Source organism: Aedes aegypti, chromosome 2 (genome assembly GCF_002204515.2).
Source record: "Aedes aegypti strain LVP_AGWG chromosome 2, AaegL5.0 Primary Assembly, whole genome shotgun sequence".
Taxonomy (NCBI): domain Eukaryota; kingdom Metazoa; phylum Arthropoda; class Insecta; order Diptera; family Culicidae; genus Aedes; species Aedes aegypti.
The window spans coordinates 117,665,969-117,686,404 of record NC_035108.1 but is presented as its reverse complement, the minus strand read 5'-3'; the positions used below and the strand labels follow the sequence as shown (position 1 = coordinate 117,686,404).

The 20,436-nt window shown below is 38.7% G+C and overlaps 1 protein-coding gene across 11 annotated transcripts in view; it reads right to left on the bottom strand.

Annotated features, from left to right (window-relative positions):
• The window catches only part of LOC5564449 (protein still life, isoforms C/SIF type 2), a 560,183-nt gene that overhangs the window by 369,664 nt on the left and 170,083 nt on the right, over positions 1-20,436 (bottom strand). For 6 of the 11 annotated variants that reach the window (XM_021842095.1, XM_021842091.1, XM_021842094.1 and 3 more), the window contains 4 exons: positions 14,330-14,583; positions 1,999-2,183; positions 1,819-1,937; positions 61-259 (listed from right to left, as the gene is read on the bottom strand). In XM_021842095.1, the coding sequence (XP_021697787.1) occupies positions 61-259; positions 1,819-1,937; positions 1,999-2,183; positions 14,330-14,436 (610 nt within the window). In that variant the 5' untranslated portion in view covers positions 14,437-14,583. Of the gene's footprint in view, positions 1-60; positions 260-1,818; positions 1,938-1,998; positions 2,184-14,329; positions 14,584-20,436 lie in introns of those variants that run through there. The other 5 variants (XM_021842102.1, XM_021842103.1, XM_021842101.1 and 2 more) reach the window with 2 other exon arrangements.

Below are 20,436 nucleotides of genomic sequence, written 5' to 3'. Positions count from 1 at the left end.
ATGCACAAGCACGGATTAGTATTGTGTAGTTCATCATACCCAGCCGAAGGGGAAGCATACCTCGATATCTTGGATCCTGGGCTCGGATGCGCGCATACTGCTCGGCGGTCATGCAGGTGCACTGAGGTTCACGGGCCCGCGACGGACTGGCCGGGGTGCTGAGTGGTTTTCTTTTCGTTTTAACCTTGCCCTTACCGGGCGGGTCAAGTTTCAGTGAATAGCTTGAGGAGGCCTTTCGTGAAAATTTGAAAGAAGGCGACTGTAAAACGTCGCACTATTATTAGGGTAAATGAATGATGTCGGCGGAGGAGGACACAGAGCGTGGAGGGCGTACGATCTCGAGAGCGAAACAATGAGATTTGACACGTGGTAGTCGCAAGGGAAGTTGAGAGAGGAAAGTGACGTGGCACAGTGACAGGCATCCATACTAACGTCGGACAAAACTTCAAACATTGCCCACATTTACTGAAAGTTTGACCAATACCTATTTTTGTGAGCCAAATATGGTTGGCATCGAATTTTACATATTATGTGAATTTTTAGTAACTTTGCAACTGGATTGAATGGACAACATGAAGTGAAATTTGCGAAATAATTACAGTTAACTCTCCCTTACTCGATATTCCATATTTCGATATCGAGTTAGAGAACCATAGTAAAATTTGATTTTCATGGCTACCTCGATGGTCTCCTGGATTGCATTTGCACTGGTTTAGTGTTCTATAACTCGATACCTCCCTAACTCGATGGTCCCTTCAATATCGAGTTATGGAGAGTTTGACTGTATACGTGTTCTCGGTGAGAATTGAAGCAACGACTTCCAATAAACTAGACAGGGTACATAACCGGTATACCACGATAATCCAAAAGTCATATTAGAGTTTGAGGTGATTTGCAAGGTCTTAGCTACAAGATAGGTTGAACATAGATTTTTTCATTTGATATCCTCTGAGTTGGCTTTTGAGTTGATTATTGAGTTAAAATCGAATTCAGGTAAACTTCTGCGTCCATGAGTCCTCTTGTGGTGTAGGGGTAACGCGTCATATCCAATCGTGTATTCAATTCTCACCGAGAAGACGTGTAACTTTTTCATAAATTTAATGCAATTGTGAAGTTTATGTAGTGCTTAGTTTTACGGTCGTTGCTAAAACTTCCACTCGGCTGGTTAGCCGTGAAACCGATAAATCATATTGAAAAAGTATTAAAAATGTGTTAAACTGTTTGCTTAAGAATATAAAAAGTAAAAATATGAAGCCTTGTTGGAATGTTCAGTTTGGTTACATAACAGCATGCCTTTAAATTTTGTAGGTCTAATATGCCGACACCTTATAGGCTACAAGTAAGGGTTTGATTCTTTTAGAAAGCATCATGATAAAACAACTGTCACTACATCTGCTTACTTTGTAAAAATTTCGACGACACAATTTTCATTCAGATAAGAAAAAAATCGGCTTGTTTTTATTCGAAGTGTATGTTGATACCAATTTTTGAAGTTTTGTCCGGACTTCTGCCAAAGTGCGTTGGGCTGATTTGATGCAGGAAGGGGTAGGGCTATGTGTGCGGGGGTTGTTCGATTTATGTCATGGAGTTTAGTTTAGCTATGCTTTGTTAGATCGAATAATAGTGCAACATTTTATAATCATTTTGTTTAACAATAATTTTGATAATTAGTAAGTGAATAGTATTCCTTTGGGAGATAGAGGATCGTGGGACTAGTTAGGTGTTAATCACTTGACGGAGTGTAGAATTATCTCAGTGAATAAACGTAGAATATTGGTTAGTAATTCGGTCATTAAAATCATTTAGCAGTACACTTACACAACATTCGCGGAACTGTTTGGCATCGATAGGAGAAGTAAAGTTGAGACCCCAGGTGTCGCTGGTCATTGGATCCTTCCAGTATACGAAACATTCTGATGCTTGACCGATTCGAGTTCCTGTGATTAATCATACATTTAATTGTAGGAATTATCCATATTGCAACTTCAGAAGCCATACCTGGTTGAATTAGTCGCACGTCGAGGATCTTGTCCACCTGGCTGTTGTAGGCGGTGATGTGAAAGATGCACTCGGGCGAATCCTGGATGCAGGTGATGTTGACAGGAACTAGATCTTCGGATACTTGTTGCCACTTGACGGTCCCAGCGCCACTGGCCGAAACGTGAAATACTTCCGCCCACAACCTGAAAAAAAATGAATAAGTTAAAATACTAGAAAAAAGACAGGGGATTGGCATAGTGTTAGTAGTCGCGATGGTTTGTTATACCATGGAGCGGTAATGCAAAATAATCAGAACCACCCCAAGCTGAATTTCAAATTGATAGATCCCTTTTGAGTTTTCAAAGCATGTGAGTACTTAGATGTTGAAATAAATTATTAGTTAACAGAGTATGAATTAAGGTATTTATCCTTAGAAACAATCACTTCCACTTTTCTCGCAGTCACGGCATAAAAATTAACAAGGCGGGCTCTTTACTGGTGTAAAAAACGAATGTAATTGTAAACATGTGACGTCACTTCAATCGTACCATGCGGATCACTATTTCACCTCCTTACAAGAGAGAAAAAAAAGCTTCCAACTTAACGATTTATGCCTGAAATTACAATTTATTTTATTTGAAACTAGTGGTCCCAGCAAACTTCGTCTTGCCATCAAGTAGGCTGTTGAAAAACGCTAAGGATCGTCCCATACAAAATGACAGTTCCGTGCACTCTCGTTTTTTAAACTTTCCCGGTGAATACCCTGGGATTTTAATACACACGAACACGTCGGAACCCTTGACGAACAAAACGGAGAAAGAATCATTCAAATGCGTTGACCCGTAAGCCGTAAGCCATTTCGTGACATACAAACACCACTCCATTTTTATTTATATATAGATAGATTTGTTCCAATATTTCAACATTGGATATTCTATGTAACTCATTGGTACTATACCAGGGAGGAAGCTTCAGGATCATTTTCAAAATTTTATTTTGAATCCTCTGAAGAGCTTTCTTCCTGATATTACAACAGCTAGTCCATATTGGTACAGCATGCAACATGGCTGGCCTGAAAATTCGTTTGAAGATCAAATGCTTGTTCAATAAAGATTTATTTATTTTCACTAAAATTTGGAAGAGGGAAAAACCCCTTTAAGTGATCAATTAAAAAGATCTTTCTCAAAAAGGCACAAAACCTCTTCATCTTTTCTAAAATGTTATAACAAAGATCAAATGCTTGTTCTAAAGACAAAGTTTAGATTTTCTATTAATAATTATATAAAGACATTTTATGTTTTTGTTACATTTGGCTTGAATGCCCTCAATGTAAATTTTGAAAGTTATTCGTATAGCCTGAGCCCAAGATACTAAACTGCATCCGAACAATTTATTGGAACCATCTCATCGTGACAACATGTCTGCCTGAAAGTAGCAAATTAAGGGCTTTTGGTTTATGTGAGAATATTATAAGTTGAGTCATAGAAACATTAGGAGAAATCTTCCATTTTTTGCAAATATGAAGAAAATATATTCAAACTTTTTTTATAATAACTCGCACGTTCTTTGGTAGAGAGGCCTGTGTTATTCGCAAACAAACATTTTTGGCATTCCTAAAGCTTTGATTACACAGTCCCTGTGACTTGCGATATGGAATATGGAAATCCCGGGATCCCGGGAAATTTTCAAAAACGAGAAATTAATCAAATTTAATGGAACTTTCTTTTGAGTATATATAGTATATATTTTATATCAGTAAATTTGTATGATTGGCTTCGTTTTAATCGTCAGGCTTCAAATGAAATTCAAATCATATTTACCAACAGCGAAGCAATCCTTTCAAGCACTAGAATAAATACCTGTCTTATGTTGAAAATTGTGACTGTTACATCCATGAAAACTTCATAAGCCCACTCAATTCATGAAAAAAATCCTTCGAAAAATCTTTTGTTTACTATAGATTATAATCATTTTTAGAAAAAAAAACATATCGTCAAAAATATATACATTTTATCAACAACTATTTGATTTTGAAAAATAACAAACCAACATCTAAGTATAACTAGTTATCTAGTGAAGTTATTGCTTATAATGATCTTCTTCTTCTTGGCATTACATCCTCATTGGGACAGAGCATGCTTTACGGCTTAGTGTTCAATGAGCATTTCCACAGTTATTAAATGAGAGCTTTCTTTGCCAAAGTTGCAATTTTCGCATTCGTATATCGTATGGCAGGTACGATGAGTACGATGATATTTTCCATTACCAAAAGATCCTGGACCGACCGGGAATCGAACCCAGATACCTTCAGTATGGCTTTGCTTTGTTAAATGGATGCTGTCTAACCGCGGACTCTAACCACTCGGCTAACGAAAGTCCCTGGTTAGAATGATATGACAAGTAAATTGTTTGAAAATAGATGGTCAATCCTTTTTTTAATGAAACTACCCGGGAAATACGGAAATGCCGGGAAATAAGGGAAACACAAAATCATTTCCCGGGAAACGGGAATCCCGGGAAATCTCATTTCCTGGGAAATGTTCCCGGGATTGCAAACTCTATTCCTCATGATGTATGCAACCAGCTTCGTAATATGATTCAAGCTCGAAATCAAAACAAACAATGATTGTTATAATGTATTAAACATTTCGTTATCGAAATTCGTTTGTTTTGTATTCAGAACAAACATTTATACGCGCTTTTTCTTACCTCCCTCGGCTGCGGTCGTGTCATGTTGTATTTCACGAAATGTGTCTACGAAACCTTTCGTTGCAGAAAACAACGAATGATTTCGTAGATTAAACGATCAGTTTCGTAATACTAAACAATTCGTAATACGAGCAACACGATAACACACATCTACGATTTGTATATTGTACATCGTACGGTTTTTTCGTAAAGTCACTGAATTGCGAAATTCTGTCAAGTACAAATAATTCGTACAATGAATGAAAATAGCGTTATATGTACGAAATCTTGTTTTACGAAATTGATTTTGGATAAAATACGAATAGACGTTTTCAGTGTAAATACCAGGAATAGCTGTAGGGATTCCACCAGGAATTTATCCTGGGATTCTTCAAGTAATTACTTCACGAGCTTTTATAGGGATTCCTTAAGAGATTTCTTCACAAATTTTCCTAGAGGTAGCTTTAGCCAAATAGCTACAGGAAGTATATTTAGGATTTTAACAACTACACACACCACACTTCAGGGATTTACATAGAAGTTTGTCTAGAGAATTGATCCTGGCCTCAAAAAACACCTTCGGGTATATTTCCAAGAATTCCTCTAGAAATTTTTCCAGAATTTTATCAGCCATAATCCCAAGAATTATTTTAACGATTCCTTCAAAAATGTTCGCAGAAACTACTTTCATGAAGATATTTGAAAAGATTCCAGGAGAAATTTCAAGAGGAACTTAAAGAAAAATATTGAGAAAAACCTGTAGGATTTACGGAGGAATCCATAGAGGAACTTTTGGGAGAAATCCTGATGGAATCTCTGGAAAAAATCCTTGGAGAAATTCTTGCCAGAGTTTTCGGAGAAATACCCTGGAAAATCTCTGGAGGAATTTCTGAAAAAAATCCTTAAGACAATTTTTGGAGGAACTATAAAATGAGTTTTCTGGAGTAATCACTGGAGAAATTCCGGAATAAATTGCTGGAGAAATCTCAGGAGGATTACCTAAGTTAATTGCTGAAGGAATCCTTGGAGACGTCTATGGAAAAATCCCTGAAGTATCCCTGGAAATTTTACATACATACATTTTTTCTGGAAAAATCCCCTGGAAGAATCGCCAAATTTATAAAGAATTACCTGGAAAAATCTCTGGAATTTTTTCTGAAGGGATCACCGGTGGAGTCTTTGAAAAAACTCTCTAAAAAATCACTGGAGTAATGGAATAGCGGGTTAGAGCCTGCTTCTCAGCTTTCAGTCCTTATGAGAATTTCTACAGTTATTTACTGTGAGTTTCCTTTGCTGATAGACCATTTTTGCATGTGTATTCCATATGGCAGATACACAGATACTCTATGCTCTGGAAAGTCGGGAACATTTCCAAACAACAACATTACCATTGTTTGGTTCAGGAAAATTCTTGATCACGTTCTATTGAACCCATGTCAAAAACACTACTTTTTACCATAGCGAAGAATATTGTAGAAGGTTGTATCATGATTAAAATTGATAAGGTTGGTGTTTTAGCTATCTGAAGTAGTAATTCAATACTACTGTGTATTTCTTCAACATAGCTTGGTGGCAGTAACTAAGCACATCATAGCCACCTATGACGCTGAGTGAGCTGCTGCATAAGGCACATGTAGGTATACCGTTTTGATTCATATTACGGACACTTACGACTTCAGTGAAGTACAACAAATCACTACACATATAAATTGAATTGATGGGGCCCCGATAGCCGAAGCGGTAAACGCGCAGCTATTCAGCATGACCAAGCTGAGGGTCGTGGGTTCGAATCCCACCGGTCGAGGATCTTTTCGGGTTGGAAATTTTCTCGACTTCCCTGGGCATAGAGTATCTTCGTATCTGCCACACGATATACACATGCAAAAATGGTCATTGGCATAGTAAGCTCTCAGTTTAATAACTGTGGAAGTGCTCATAAGAACATTAAGCTGAGTAGCAGGCTCTGTCCCAGTGGGGACGTAACGTCAGAAAGAAGAAGAATAAATTGAATCGTTCTGTGAAGAACGTTTTTGCAATTTCTCATCGTAATAGGCTGTTTTTATCACGCCAATCTGTTATGCAACCAAAGACACATTAAAAACCTCCATGTCCCTTGCAGTTGCCTAAAATTTCATGGCTCATAAGGTAATCTAGAATGCCGTGAAAAGTGTACTGCGATCTGTCAAACTTGGGTACCTTTTGCACTACCTAGGGACCAAATGCAGAATTTCAGAAATTGTAAAATCATGGTAAATGCATTCCGATATGATTTCTGATACCCTCAAGTGGTCTTCCACGAAATTGCAAAAAATGTTGTACGTAACTCGTTGCAGAACTCGATTTTTACAGCACTTGTTGAAATTATCCTACTCGGCAAGCCTCTTACAACTTACAACTCGTGCTGTAATAATCATCATTCTGCAACTTGTTTCGTAAACTACTATAGCGTAATCAGACCTTGCAAACACTTAAATTTCGAATGGTGGGTGAAGATTCGAATTCTGCATCTTTAATTCACTTTAATCAATAAACATGTTCGGCCTCTTCATGATTTTTATTCCGGACACAATCACACTTTCGCTTCATATTCCGGACACTTTGATTCGAATTCCGCTCTTGAAAAACACAATCAGAATAAACAAATCATTAATTAAACGCACTTTACCGCTAGAAAGACGTCGAAACTAATTGAACATTGTAAATTTTCATGGATTGCTATGTGAATTGTTTATAAAAATCATCTTTCAAATTGGGAACTTTTCGACGGCGCATTTAGAAACATTTCGAGTGAAATCTTTTTCATACAAAGTAGAGTGTCCGAAATTTGAAGCTGTCCGGGATTCGAATCAAAACGGTATATGTGATTATATGGACCGATGCACGAGTTCACTAATTTGACGTTTGAGCGGTGCCTTATTCACTAGTTGCCATGGTCACGTAAATAACACGGTACCTCTCAAACGTCAAATAGTGAACTCGTGCATCGGTTCATATGGGTCCATAGGAGTGCTGATCTAAGCCTAACTTTCAACAACAGAAATGTTAATGAAAATGAGCTTAAATCCAGCTATAACCTTCTACAATTATGTTCATAAGGGTGTAATGTAGTGCTTTTATCATTCTGGGCTCAATTGAACTCGATCAACTAGTATCCGAAACGAAAAAGTGACATGAACCGGTGCACGAGTTCACTATTTGACGTTTGAGCGGTGCCCTGTTATCTATGTGGCCATGGTAACGAATTAATTTAGCCCCGCTCAAACGTCAAAGTAGTGAACTGGTGTATCGGTCCATTGTCCAATGCACGAGTTCACTAATTTGACGTTTGGGCGGAGCCGAATTCACAAGTTTCCATGGTCACATAAATAACATTGCACCGCTCAAACGTCAAATATTGACCTCGTACATTGGTTCATAGGATTGAGTTTCAATATATTTGAAACGGATATTCCATACAAACTTCGAATTGAATGCACCAGCTGGTGGAATAACCAATCGAGTTGAAATTTTGAGAGAGGTTTTTTCTTATCCTAAGGCACATATCTAGGGGGTGCTCCGCTGAGTTTTACAACTTTTTTGTTTAAGAGCCAAGGATTTTTCACACGATTTATCCGTTTATTCAACAACAATGTTAGTCGGGAATCACCAACGCTCATCATCAGTGTATGTCATACCTACTATGGGCTCCAGAAGAAACTGCGGTCAAAAAAGATTCACCTGAAGATGGTGTTCACTACGAATTCGGTCGGAACAAGAAGGCGTGGGGGGCAGCGAGCTTGGTGGATTCACCAGGACCTGAAGAGCGGCCATGAACCGAGTGAATTGGCGAAATATTGTTGGCGAGATTTTATCAAGTTAATTGATGTAAAACCATATAAATAATTAAATACTTGTACACCTTCAGAGATTTCTCTAGAAAAGCTTTCAGAGACTTCTGCAAGGATTCTTATAGAAATATCGCTACAAAGGTTCTTGCAAACACATCTTCAAGGCATTCTCCAGGAATTGTTCCAGGAAATAAACTAGGATAATCTCTTCAAGCATTACTCACTAGTATAGTGATTTCTGCAGAGTTTCCTCCGAGGGTCCCTCCACGGATACATACAAAGGTATCTTCAAGTAGTCATCTCTAAATTCTTTCAGGAATTATTGTGAAGATTTTCACCGAAATGCTTCCATGGCCTGCCCCAGTGATTTTACCAGGAATTTCCCAATGGATTCTTCAAGAATTTCATCCAGGAATTCTACTTGAGTTACTACCAGAAAATTCGCTGCATGTCTTACTCCAAGGATCTCTCCAGATAAGTCAGATGCGCACATGTTGTATAATATTGGTTCCAATACGCTGGCTTCAGGAACACTAGCTCTTACAAGTAGAGTTACATATTTCTCAGGAGCACATACATGTACTGACGAGTCTCCAACCATGCTTGTATGCTGTAGCGGGATTTGGGGCAAGTGTGTCACCTTAAGCAAATTGTTCTTTTACTCTGTCGAAAGCTTAAAAAACCCACCAATTTAGCCTCAAGATGTTAGTTTCGCATCTTTTCATAAGCACTGTGCCATTGAAATAGGAAAAAAATCTCAAAAAGTATTAGTTTTGGAGCACCTCAAATATCATCCAAAATAACCTAATTTTCAACACTATGGGGCAAGTGTGCAACCAAATGAACATTCATGTAATTCTACTTATAATGAAATTTTCTTTATTTTCTGTTAATATTGATAACAAAGCTGAGCTCAATAGGTAAGTTTAAAAATATTTTTTGTTCACCGTCATAAGGAGATGCTTAATAAAAGGTTCATCACATGCGGAACTCTCTAATAGTCAATTCGAATAACTAAAACGGTTATTTTTGTCACCATTCAACATGATATATGAATGACCCTTTTATTACGGGGCATCTGTATAATATTACACTAGATCAGTTCTCAATAACGGTAAAATATTAACGAATATTTTGAGAAACAATCACTTTGGGAGCAAAACTGTTCGCTATTCCCCTTCTACACTTCAGAAACCACTACTGATGGTTCATTTTGGTTCATTATTATGATTTTGTTGATGATGTTTACATTTTTATCAATTTTACTTCAACCATTTTTGTTTACCAAATAGGTGGCATACTTGCCCCAAAAAGTATAGATTTCAACCAAAACGGATTTCATAGGTAAAACTTTTATTTTAATTCAAATGCCACAATAACTTACACAATTATATAGCTTCACGATGTTCAATAAGTTTGAAAATTCTGTTATTAATTTACCTCTCACTATGCTATTTATAAACGACATCTTAGAAAAATTCACAGAAATTTGATTATTTTTACAAAAGTGGGTGTAAATACGTGAAAAATAGAGCAATTTTCGCCATATGTTGATCATTGTATTATGAACTGTAAGGGAACATATTGTTAAGCTCAAAGAAAAAATATATTTTGTAGCTTTTTATAAAAATTAGGGGTGGCACACTTGGGGCCCAGATAGCCGTAGCGGTTAACGCGCAGCTATTCAGCATGATCAACACGGATAAAAATTTGATCCCCACACCATGATTTACAAATCATGAAGTTCATAAATTGGTTATCAGGATCACAAATCATGGTTCCTGGAGTCATAATCATGATTCCTCATAAGCGTAACATCCAGTGTAAAAACACGAAGCGGCGCACTTTGCATCATCTCATCCGTATCGATCAATCGTAATTCAAGTTGATGAAGCGGTTGAGTGGTAGAGTACTCTCAATGTACAGTCAGGTCTCCTATTAGACACATGGTTGGGGGGCGTAATAGGAATCTACGTTATAGGAGACCCAGGGCTTATGGGATTTCATCACTTTGGGGGTGTCGTTGAATATCTCGTATGCCAAAAGAGATAGTACAGTACTGTCTTCGGCGAAGTTTCAGTACTAAGTACGATCTACCTTTAGGAGTTGAGGATCATCCTTTTAGTTGAGAACTTGGCCGGTAGGGGCGCTTTTCATGATTTGCACTATATGAACCATGAGGGATAAGAATGCAAAATTTTGTAACATATGATATCTCTGAATCCTGATGTTTTGGAAGGTTGGTGTCTTCGGAAGAGTTGTTCAGTAGCTCAAGGGCTGACATGTGGTGGTCATTCTAATACGGAATTACGCCACCAGGTGGCGCTAGTGAGCATGGAATTTTTATTTTGCGCATAACTCAGTAGCCCGACCACTTAGAAAGATGGCGTCTTCGGCAAAGTTGCTCAGTATCACAAGGGCTAACATTATTTGAGCCGAAAGTTTCGGAATTTCACCACTAGGCGGCGCTAGTGAGCAAGGAATTTTTATTTCGTGGATAGCTCAGTAGTCTGACCATTAAGAAAGTTGGCGTCTTCGGCAAAGTTGCTCTGTATCACAAGGGCTAACATTATTTGAGCCGAAAGTTTCGAAATTTTGCCACTAGGCGGCGCTAGTGAGCGAAGAATTTTTGTTTTGCGGATAGCTCAGAAGCCTGACCAAAGTTGTTCAACATGACACTAGGCTATCGATTTTCCTCGCATTGTCACGTTTAAGTAAAAGTGCCTGGAGAAAAATATACAGTTGTGCTCAGAATAATAGTAGTGAAAGCTGATTTTCATACAAAATGCTCAACTTTGGCATACTGTAACTTTGTTTACATATGAGCAATCAGCATGAAATTTTGGCAGTGAACTACAAATATACTCAATTTCATTATCACAAATTTTGAAAATTTTCACACTACCGGCTAAAAAGTTAAACACCAGGTGAAATCGCTCAAAATAATAGTAGTTTTAATAATTCAAACATCTGCTGTATTTTGGGTTTTTCAATTTTTCTTTACTCATCGTATCAACCATTTCCACTCAAGCTATAAATCTATAAACAAGCCAATTTTTTACAAAATTGTTGCTGAACAAAAATTTACAAAAGAAAAACTACTATTATTTTGAGCGATTTCACCAGGTATTTAACTTTTTAGCCGGTAGTGTGAAAATTTTCAAAATATGTGATAATGAAATTGAGTGTATTTGTAGTTCACTGCCAAAATTTCATGCCGATTGCTTATATGGGAACAAAGTAACAGTATGCCAAAGTTGAGCATTTTGTATGAAAATCGGCTTTCACTACTATTATTCTGAACACAACTGTATACATTATTTTTACAATCGGATAAAAGTATGGCTAGTATCCTAGTATTTTAGACGGATTGGGAGAATTTTTGATCAATAATTTGATATGAGAATGAGTGAGGATCCGTTTACTACTCAAATATGTGATCTTTAGCTTTTAGCTGGTTCATATCAGAGAAAAAAATATGTATGTTTATTTTTATTTCGTCATTGCATGAACTTCATTTCTTGAACATTTTCCAAGGTATGGATTGGATGGAAATGAAGTTAGGTTGGAATGTCAGTCATTACTAATGAATTGGGAAATCCATTCGCCAACAATCTTAATGAGATAACTATGACTGGCCTTATCTCTTTAGTTACACGACACTGTTGTTTGAATATTTTCAAAATATAAACCTTCTTTTTCATAACGATAATTCAATCTTATAAAAAAACTTTCTCTCCCGATTTCTACGTATATATAAAATCTCGAAACTTTCGGCTCAAATAATGTTAGCCCTTGTGATACTGAGCAACTTTGCCGAAGACGCCATCTTTCTAAGTGGTCAGGCTACTGAGCTATGCGCAAAACAAAAATTCTTGGCTCACTAGCGCCGCCTAGTGGCAAAATTTCGAAACTTTTGGCTCATATAATGTTAGCCCTTGTGATACTGAGCAACTTTGCCGAAGACGCCATCTTTCTAAGTGGTCAGGCTATTGAGCTATGCGCAAAACAAAAATTACTTGCTCACTAGAGCCACCTAGTGGCAAAATTTTGAAACTTTCTGCTCATATAATGTTAGCCCTTGTGATACTGATCAACTTTGTCGAAGACGCCATTTTTCTAAATCGTCAGGCTACTGAGCTATGCACAAAACAAAAATTCCATGCTCACTAGCGCCGCCTAGTGGCAAAATTTCAAAACTTTCGGCTCAAATAATGTTAGCCCTTGTGATACAGAGCAACTTTGCCGAAGACGCCAACTTTCTTAATGGTCAGACTACTGAGCTATCCACGAAATAAAAATTCCTTGCTCACTAGCGCCGCCTAGTGGCGAAATTCCGAAACTTTCGGCTCAAATAATGTTAGCCCTTGTGATACTGAGCAACTTTGCCGAAGACGCCATCTTTCTAAGTGGTCGGGCTACTGAGTTATGCGCAAAATAAAAATTCCATGCTCACTAGCGCCACCTGGTGGCGTAATTCCGTATTAGAATGACCACCACATGTCAGCCCTTGAGCTACTGAACAACTCTTCCGAAGACACCAACCTTCCAAAACATCAGGATTCAGAGATATCATATGTTACAAAATTTTGCATTCTTATCCCTCATGGTTCATATAGTGCAAATCATGAAAAGCGCCCCTACCGGCCAAGTTCTCAACTAAAAGGATGATCCTCAACTCCTAAAGGTAGATCGTACTTAGTACTGAAACTTCGCCGAAGACAGTACTGTACTATCTCTTTTGGCATACGAGATATTCAACGACACCCCCAAAGTGATGAAATCCCATAAGCCCTGGGTCTCCTATAACGTCCTGGTGTGTCTTATAGGAGTGAGCGTAATAGGAGTGCACGTTATAGGAATGCGTTTAATAGGAGACCCGACTGTATGCTATTTTTAACTTTTTTTTATTTTGTCGATCATAAACGGATGCGCGACTCAGCATTTTTGGCATTTGAATCATGATTTCAAGCAATCAGCTACAAAAACTTAACGCGTGTGTTGCGTTACGGCAATCTGACTCATGATATCATGAATCCAAATCATGGTGTATTTTCATTAGATGAAAACACACTACAATCATGATATCATGAGTCATAATCTTGTTTTTGGATTCTGTTTTCTACCCGTGAAGCTGAGGGTCGTGGGTTCGAATCACACCGGTCGAGGATCTTTTCGGGTTGGAAATTTTCTCGACTTGCCAGGGCATAGAGTATCTTCGTACCTGCCACACGATATATACATGCAAAAATGGTCATTGGCATAGTAAGCTCTCAGTTAATAACTGTGGAAGTGCTCATAAGAACACTAAGCTGATAAGCAGGCTCAATCCCAGTGAGGACGTAACGCCAGAAAGAAGAAGAAGGGTGGCACACTTGCTCCAAATTCTGCTGCCATTATGGACTAGCTGTTCCAATTTCAGGAAGAAAGCTCTGGCAAAAAAATGGAAATGATTTTGAAGCTACCTCCTTGATTTCGTACTAGTTAGTTATATAGAAAACCCAATGTTGAAAATTTAGAACAAATGTCGAATAAAGTTATTTATAATTTTAGAAAAAAAGTTTACAATTTTATATTGCCTATAAGGAAATAATCTCATGTTTAGAATGATACTGATATAGGGTAAAAATATAGACAACTTTTTATAAGACAGGTTTTGTCTAATAATTCATTCTAAAGCATTAAATACATCCTTCCGCGTAAATTTGCTTTCTGAACCATAGTACATTTTTTATTGTTTGGGATCATTGATATTCCAATATCCTAAAGTCATAGTTCGAAATCATAAACCACGCCCCAGCAACCTCGCGGAGAGAAGGAGATGGTCCACATACCTCAGGAGATGACCGTCCCGTCTACGTGATGCTTGCCACGGCGAATCCTCGTACCGATATGCTTTACGTATTAGCGGCGCACACGAACAGCTCAGTTTATTACCCATTGCGCAACTTGGGCATCCAGCCTGTCCTCCTGAGGTTCCTTGCTGTCACCACATCACACTGGCATCGGCCCGGGATAGTGCTTGGCCTCGGTTCAGCGACTGCGATCGCTGGTTGTGTCGGTGGCTGTAGTGACGGCTGCTGCCACGCTGTTGAAAAAGGGCAACGAGAACGAGAAGGGGGAAACTGTTAGAATATCTGCGGGAATTTGGTAGAATGGTATCCCAAGTAACCACTAGCACGCAAATTCACCATTTCAGCTGTATAATAGCGCTACATTAGTAAGCAGGGTTAATTAAAGTGCTATTTGGTTACTTGTGAAGTTCGGAGGAACTTATTGCGATAGGGAATTTTAGTACGTTTATTTTATTATGGTTTATCCTCAGATTCAAAAATCTTGGAACCGAAGAAGATTCAATCAACATCACTTCCAATCTTGTTTCCTATGATGTTCTTCGGCTTCTCCGAGCAGATATGATCTGCAGACAAAGACGGGATGCGCCCGTCCTTCATAATAACCTCAAAGCATCATCAATAGCCACGTTTTCCACTTGACCTAAATGCCGTTGATATCCGTCCTGTTCGTATATTTAATGAATCGCTTTGCACACACCGACCGTGGAGATGCATTTTCTGCTGCAGTACCGTGAAACGGGGTTGTTTTGATAATGTCGATAATTCTAAGAGTACGGATCAAACGGATTACCATACTTTATTTTAACCAGTTAAGCGAAACAAATGCAAAAGTAAAGACTTTTAGTATGACACTTTATATCAGAGCAATTCAAGAGCCATTTGAGGCTTAATATTCGTATATTAAAAATTGATGAGATTTTCGTGTGTTTGAAACGCTTGCAAACAATGAACAGAACTTAAGAAATTTTTTTTAATTATTTTTTCACACGACCAGGCATATTTTGCTAATTTAAAGAAAATATGAAGATTTTAGGCTTTTTACATATTTTCCTTGCGATATTACGCTATGGGCCAAAAATGGTTTGCAAACAATTATGCAAAAACTATTACATCTCAAAGCATCTTTATGATTGGTCTAGTTACGCCGTAACACAAAAAAAGATTAATGTTTTATTTCCATTTCTTTTCAAGAAATGAAAGTTTGACCGAAAATTACAATTTTCACATCGAAAAACATTACATAGTCATAACTTTTTCAAACCTTAATCTATTTTGGAGTAAAAGTCTTATTTTTTAATAGTATTCGAAACACTATGATAAATCATAACCTTTGTTTCAAGATAAGCTTGATATCTTGAAAAGAAACTTTTACCCCACTTGAACTTATTCCTCACTATACTACCTGTACTAGTACTTGTCTTGAATTAAAAAAATTAAAAGATAAATTTAAATAAAAATAAGCTACCAAAGTTACCCCGTTTTACGGTACTACCCTTATCCTGTCCGTCGACAGCAGATAATAATGCAAGGTGCAGAATGCGACTACCAAGTTTACTCCTCAAATTGTTCCTCACGTTCGGGGTTTCGGCGCTGCATCTCCCGGAGCTTCGGGCGGCAGGGCAATAGGGAATGACTTCCAGTGTCAGATATTTGATATTGATTGAGTCTGCTCTAGTGCTCTTGTGTCGGGTGACGACGACTGACTGCACTCATTCGGTTCCAGAATGATTTTGAATCGGATAAAATTTAAATTTTAAATTAAATGGTAATAAACTACGGTGTGAGATATGGGTGACTGGTTGTGAGTGAAGTGTGATCAGGAGAAACGAAAAAAATAGTGAAGTTGTGTAGAGTGACATGAGCGGAAGATGAGACAGACTAAATACTACGCGACTACTCTACGATGGGAGTTAAGCATAAATGGTATGGGATTAGTTTGTTTTGTGGAACAATGGTTATTGAAAATGGAAAGACCTACTAGCCGGCTAGAAATAAATGCAATTGTTTGTTTGATGGAATAAAGCGTTTTTGAATAACATAATGTTCAATATGGTTTAAAAGATTTTATACAGGATGGGCAATGATTTTCTGGGAACATAAAATAAATCTTATTCAGTAGGCACATCACTTCCAAGCGGGAACTAATTTCAGCTAAAAAGTTGTCAATGCTAATCTACATATATCTAGCCTAAGAATGAACTGCTATATTTATCACAAGTACATAAAGCGAATTCTCTGTACAAATATTGCTATGATGTATTTACAGATTTACAAAATAGAAGCTAAACTTGTTGAGCCAGAATAACTGTTATCCAGATTTTATTGTAATTTTCTTCTTCACCGTCAATGATAGTGAATTCACGGTTTTGCGAACCATCGATTGCCATTATTGTACCAGAAATTAACGTGACCTTTCACATCTCCTAACCATTACGTTACCGACCTCCAACAAGGCATTTTCAAAAAGCTGCCATTTCGTCAATTTCCATCCATTTCATTTTTTTGAAACCACCGTCAGTTTACTTTAAAAAGGTTTCAGTTATTTGTCATAAATGGACATTGCTGAATTCGGAACCATACCGAAGATATTCCGGGTTGTACTGGGGTCACGAGGGTGCCAAATTTGGGAAATGTGTTTTTTTTTTACTTATTGCAGTTACAACACTGAAGTTTTTATGTAAAACGTGAGATAATAATCGATTGTCATCATTACAACATAATTTGAATAAGTGGACCGTTCATGACATTTTCGATTCATGTTCAAAATATACCGTGCGACGTCTTAATCTTCATGAATTCATGTCAATTAAAGAAAAAAAACCTCGGTAGAAACAGATGTGGCCACTCCAGATCTCCTGGCACAGGTTCCACGAGAGCCTCTTTGGGGACATTTCTGTTTTATGTCCAAAACATACCTTCTTGAATTCGAAAGAACATGTCAATAAATGAAGAATAAATCAATTATCAATAGATTTGGCCACTCCAGAGTACCCGACACAGGTTCCACCAGGGCTTCTTTGAGGACATTTCCGTTTTTTTTTTTGTCGGAAACACGACCGTGCGACGTCTCAATCTTCATGAATTCGAGGGAACTTGTCTATATACGGAGAATCAATTCATTATCAACTGATTTGGCCACTCCAGACCACTACAATTTGAATTGAGGCAAATGAACTGGCCAAATAAGTTACAAACTTAAAATAAAACGCATGAAAAATTTGCAAGTAAAACCCTTGCGGATAATTAGCATGAGCTCAAGCATAGATGACCGCTTCGTAGTTGCACTCCGTGATTGAGCAGAACAGTCGAATGATTGTTCAGATTGTTCAGATATTGAATGAATAGGGCTTGGGATTAGCGAACTATTCTCAAACAGCACGAATCGAGAATTCAAAGAACGAATATACCTCTGCATCTCCACAGTTGTCTTGGAAAGGACATTGGGTATAATCACGCCTAACCAGATTTCCGATATTACTCGATTACACGTTGCATGCCACACAAGTGTGTTTCCGGTCCCATTGCTCGCTTCCGCTGGAGCAAGCGGTACAATCAATGGACCAAACATTTATGACTGGATTACACCACTTTTTCTTCGCACTGCGCGAACCGGACACTTCTGATCCCTATTGCATCGCTCTCCTCCGTAGGGGTAAGCGACACAATCGATGAAACGAACACTAATCTGTAGGAAAACTCCTTGCGAATAATAAATAGAATCTCTAATGGGTTCCAAATTGAATAAGTGCTGGCTAGATTATCGTTTAATTTCTAATAAAATCCTCAACATATTCTAAGCAAACCGTAGCGCTAACATCGACTCTGACCGCTATCTGATGATGGTCAAACTGCGCCCAAAACTCTCCGTCGTTAACAACGTACGGTACCGACGGCAGCCCCGGTATGACCTAGAGCGGCTCAAGCAACCAAATGTCGCAGCGGCATACGCGCAGCACCTCGAGGCTGCATTACCGGAAGAGGGCGAGCTGGATGAAGCCCCTCTTGAGGACTGCTGGGAACAGTAAAATCACCCATGAACGATACAGCTGAGAGCAACGTCGGGTACGTGGGACGGAGTCGACGGAATGATTGGTTCGACGAGGAGTGCCAGAAGTTTTTGGAGGAGAAGAATGCAGCGAGGGCAGTCATGCTGCAGCAAGGGACCCGGCAGAACGTGGAAGGCTATAGACGGAAACGGCAACAGCAGACCCGCCTCTTTCGGGAGAAATAACGCCGCCTGGAGGAGACGGAGTGTGAGGAGATGGAACAGCTGTGCCGGTCTCAAGAAACGCGTAAGTTCTATCAGAAGCTCAACGCATCCCGCAACAGCTTCGTGCCACGAACCGAGATGTGCAGAGATAAGGATGGGAGCATTTTGACGGATGAGCGTGTGGTGATCAAAAGGTGGAAGCAGCACTTCGACGAGCACCTGAAAGGCGCTGAGAGCACAGGCAATGCAGGACGGGACAACGGAGGAAACGCCTTGGTCAGTACTGCGGAGGATGGAAACCAACCAGCCTACACTTTGAGGGAGGTTAAGGATGCCATTCACCAGTTCAAGAACAATAAAGCTGCTGGTAAGGATGGTTTTGGAGCTGAACTCATAAAGATGGGCCCGGAGAGGCTGGCCATTTGTCTGCATCGGCTGACAGGCACAATCTGGGAAACAGAACAGCTACCGGAGGAGTGGAAGGAAGGGGTAATATGCCCCATCTACAAGAAAGGCGACAAGTTGGATTGTGAGAACTTTCGAGCTTTCACCATTCTAAATGCGGCCTACAAAGTATTATCCCAGATTCCGTCGTGTGTCACATATAGTAAGCGAGTTCGGGGAAAGTTATCAAGCTGGCTTCGTTAACGGCCGATCGATAACGGATCAGATCTTTACTGTACGGCAAATCCTCCAAAAATGTCGTGAATACCAGGTCCCAACGCATCACCTTTTCATTGATTTCAAGGCGGCATACGACAGTATCGACCGCGTAGAGCTATGGAAAATTATGGACGAGAACAGCTTTCCCGGGAAGCTCATGAGACTGATCAGAGCGACGATGGAAGGTGTGCAAAATTGTGTGAAGGTTTCAGGCGAACACTCCAGTTCGTTTGGATCCCACCGGGGACTACGACAAGGTGATGGACTTTCGTGCCTGTTGTTCAATATTGCGCTAGAAGATGTTATGCGGAGAGCCGGGCTTAACAGCCGGGGTACGATTTCACGAGATCCAGTCAATTTGTTTGCTTCGCGGATGATATGGACATCGTCGGCCGAACATTTGAAAATGTGTTGAAGTTGTTTAAATTTAGGATCACCATGAGGCTCAACTCTTTTTCTGGCAGCATGAAATATTAAATGCTTAGTTTTCGCGAAGTTCAAAGATAATAAATTGTTGGAGAAGTAGTCTACCAATAACTTAAGGTCGTGTTCAATATCAGACACAACCAGTGAATCACGCAGCAACAAAGACATTGTCATCTCCTATTCTTGTTGCAACAATTTTATTCCTTGATCAGAATATGACAATGATCGAACACCACGTGCGCAGGGATTTTCTGGGCTTCGCATTGCAGTTTTCGAGAACTTTCTCCGCGTTGGTAAACATTGACACATTATCGCATTGACGCCAACGCATCGATTATAGTAATCACTTCATTTACTGTAGAAGAGCGTAGGAATAAAGAGTTTCTCATACTCACAATATTAGTGCATGGATCAGTACGAGAACTATTAGGTATTTTATTCGCTAGTTCATGTTCTATCCTATCCCTAATCAAGCAAAAAGACTTATTTTCCAGTTCTTCCAAATATAGTGTTGATGTTTTTCCAAAACTTGACACGTTGATTTAAGTAAATTTTCATAATATTGTCTCTAACTGAATCGTTTTGCTTTGTCTATTTTTTTACTAACATGATCAAGCATTTCTTTTGAACCACTATTATTAGGATTATCTCTAACATTTTTAGATAATTATTTTTCATTTTTAGGAGGGCCATACGATAACCATTTGTAACAGTTATTGTACAGTTTGTCAGTATGGAACTGTATTTAGATATGATGCTAGATAATGTTTGCTCTGTGTCTGTTATC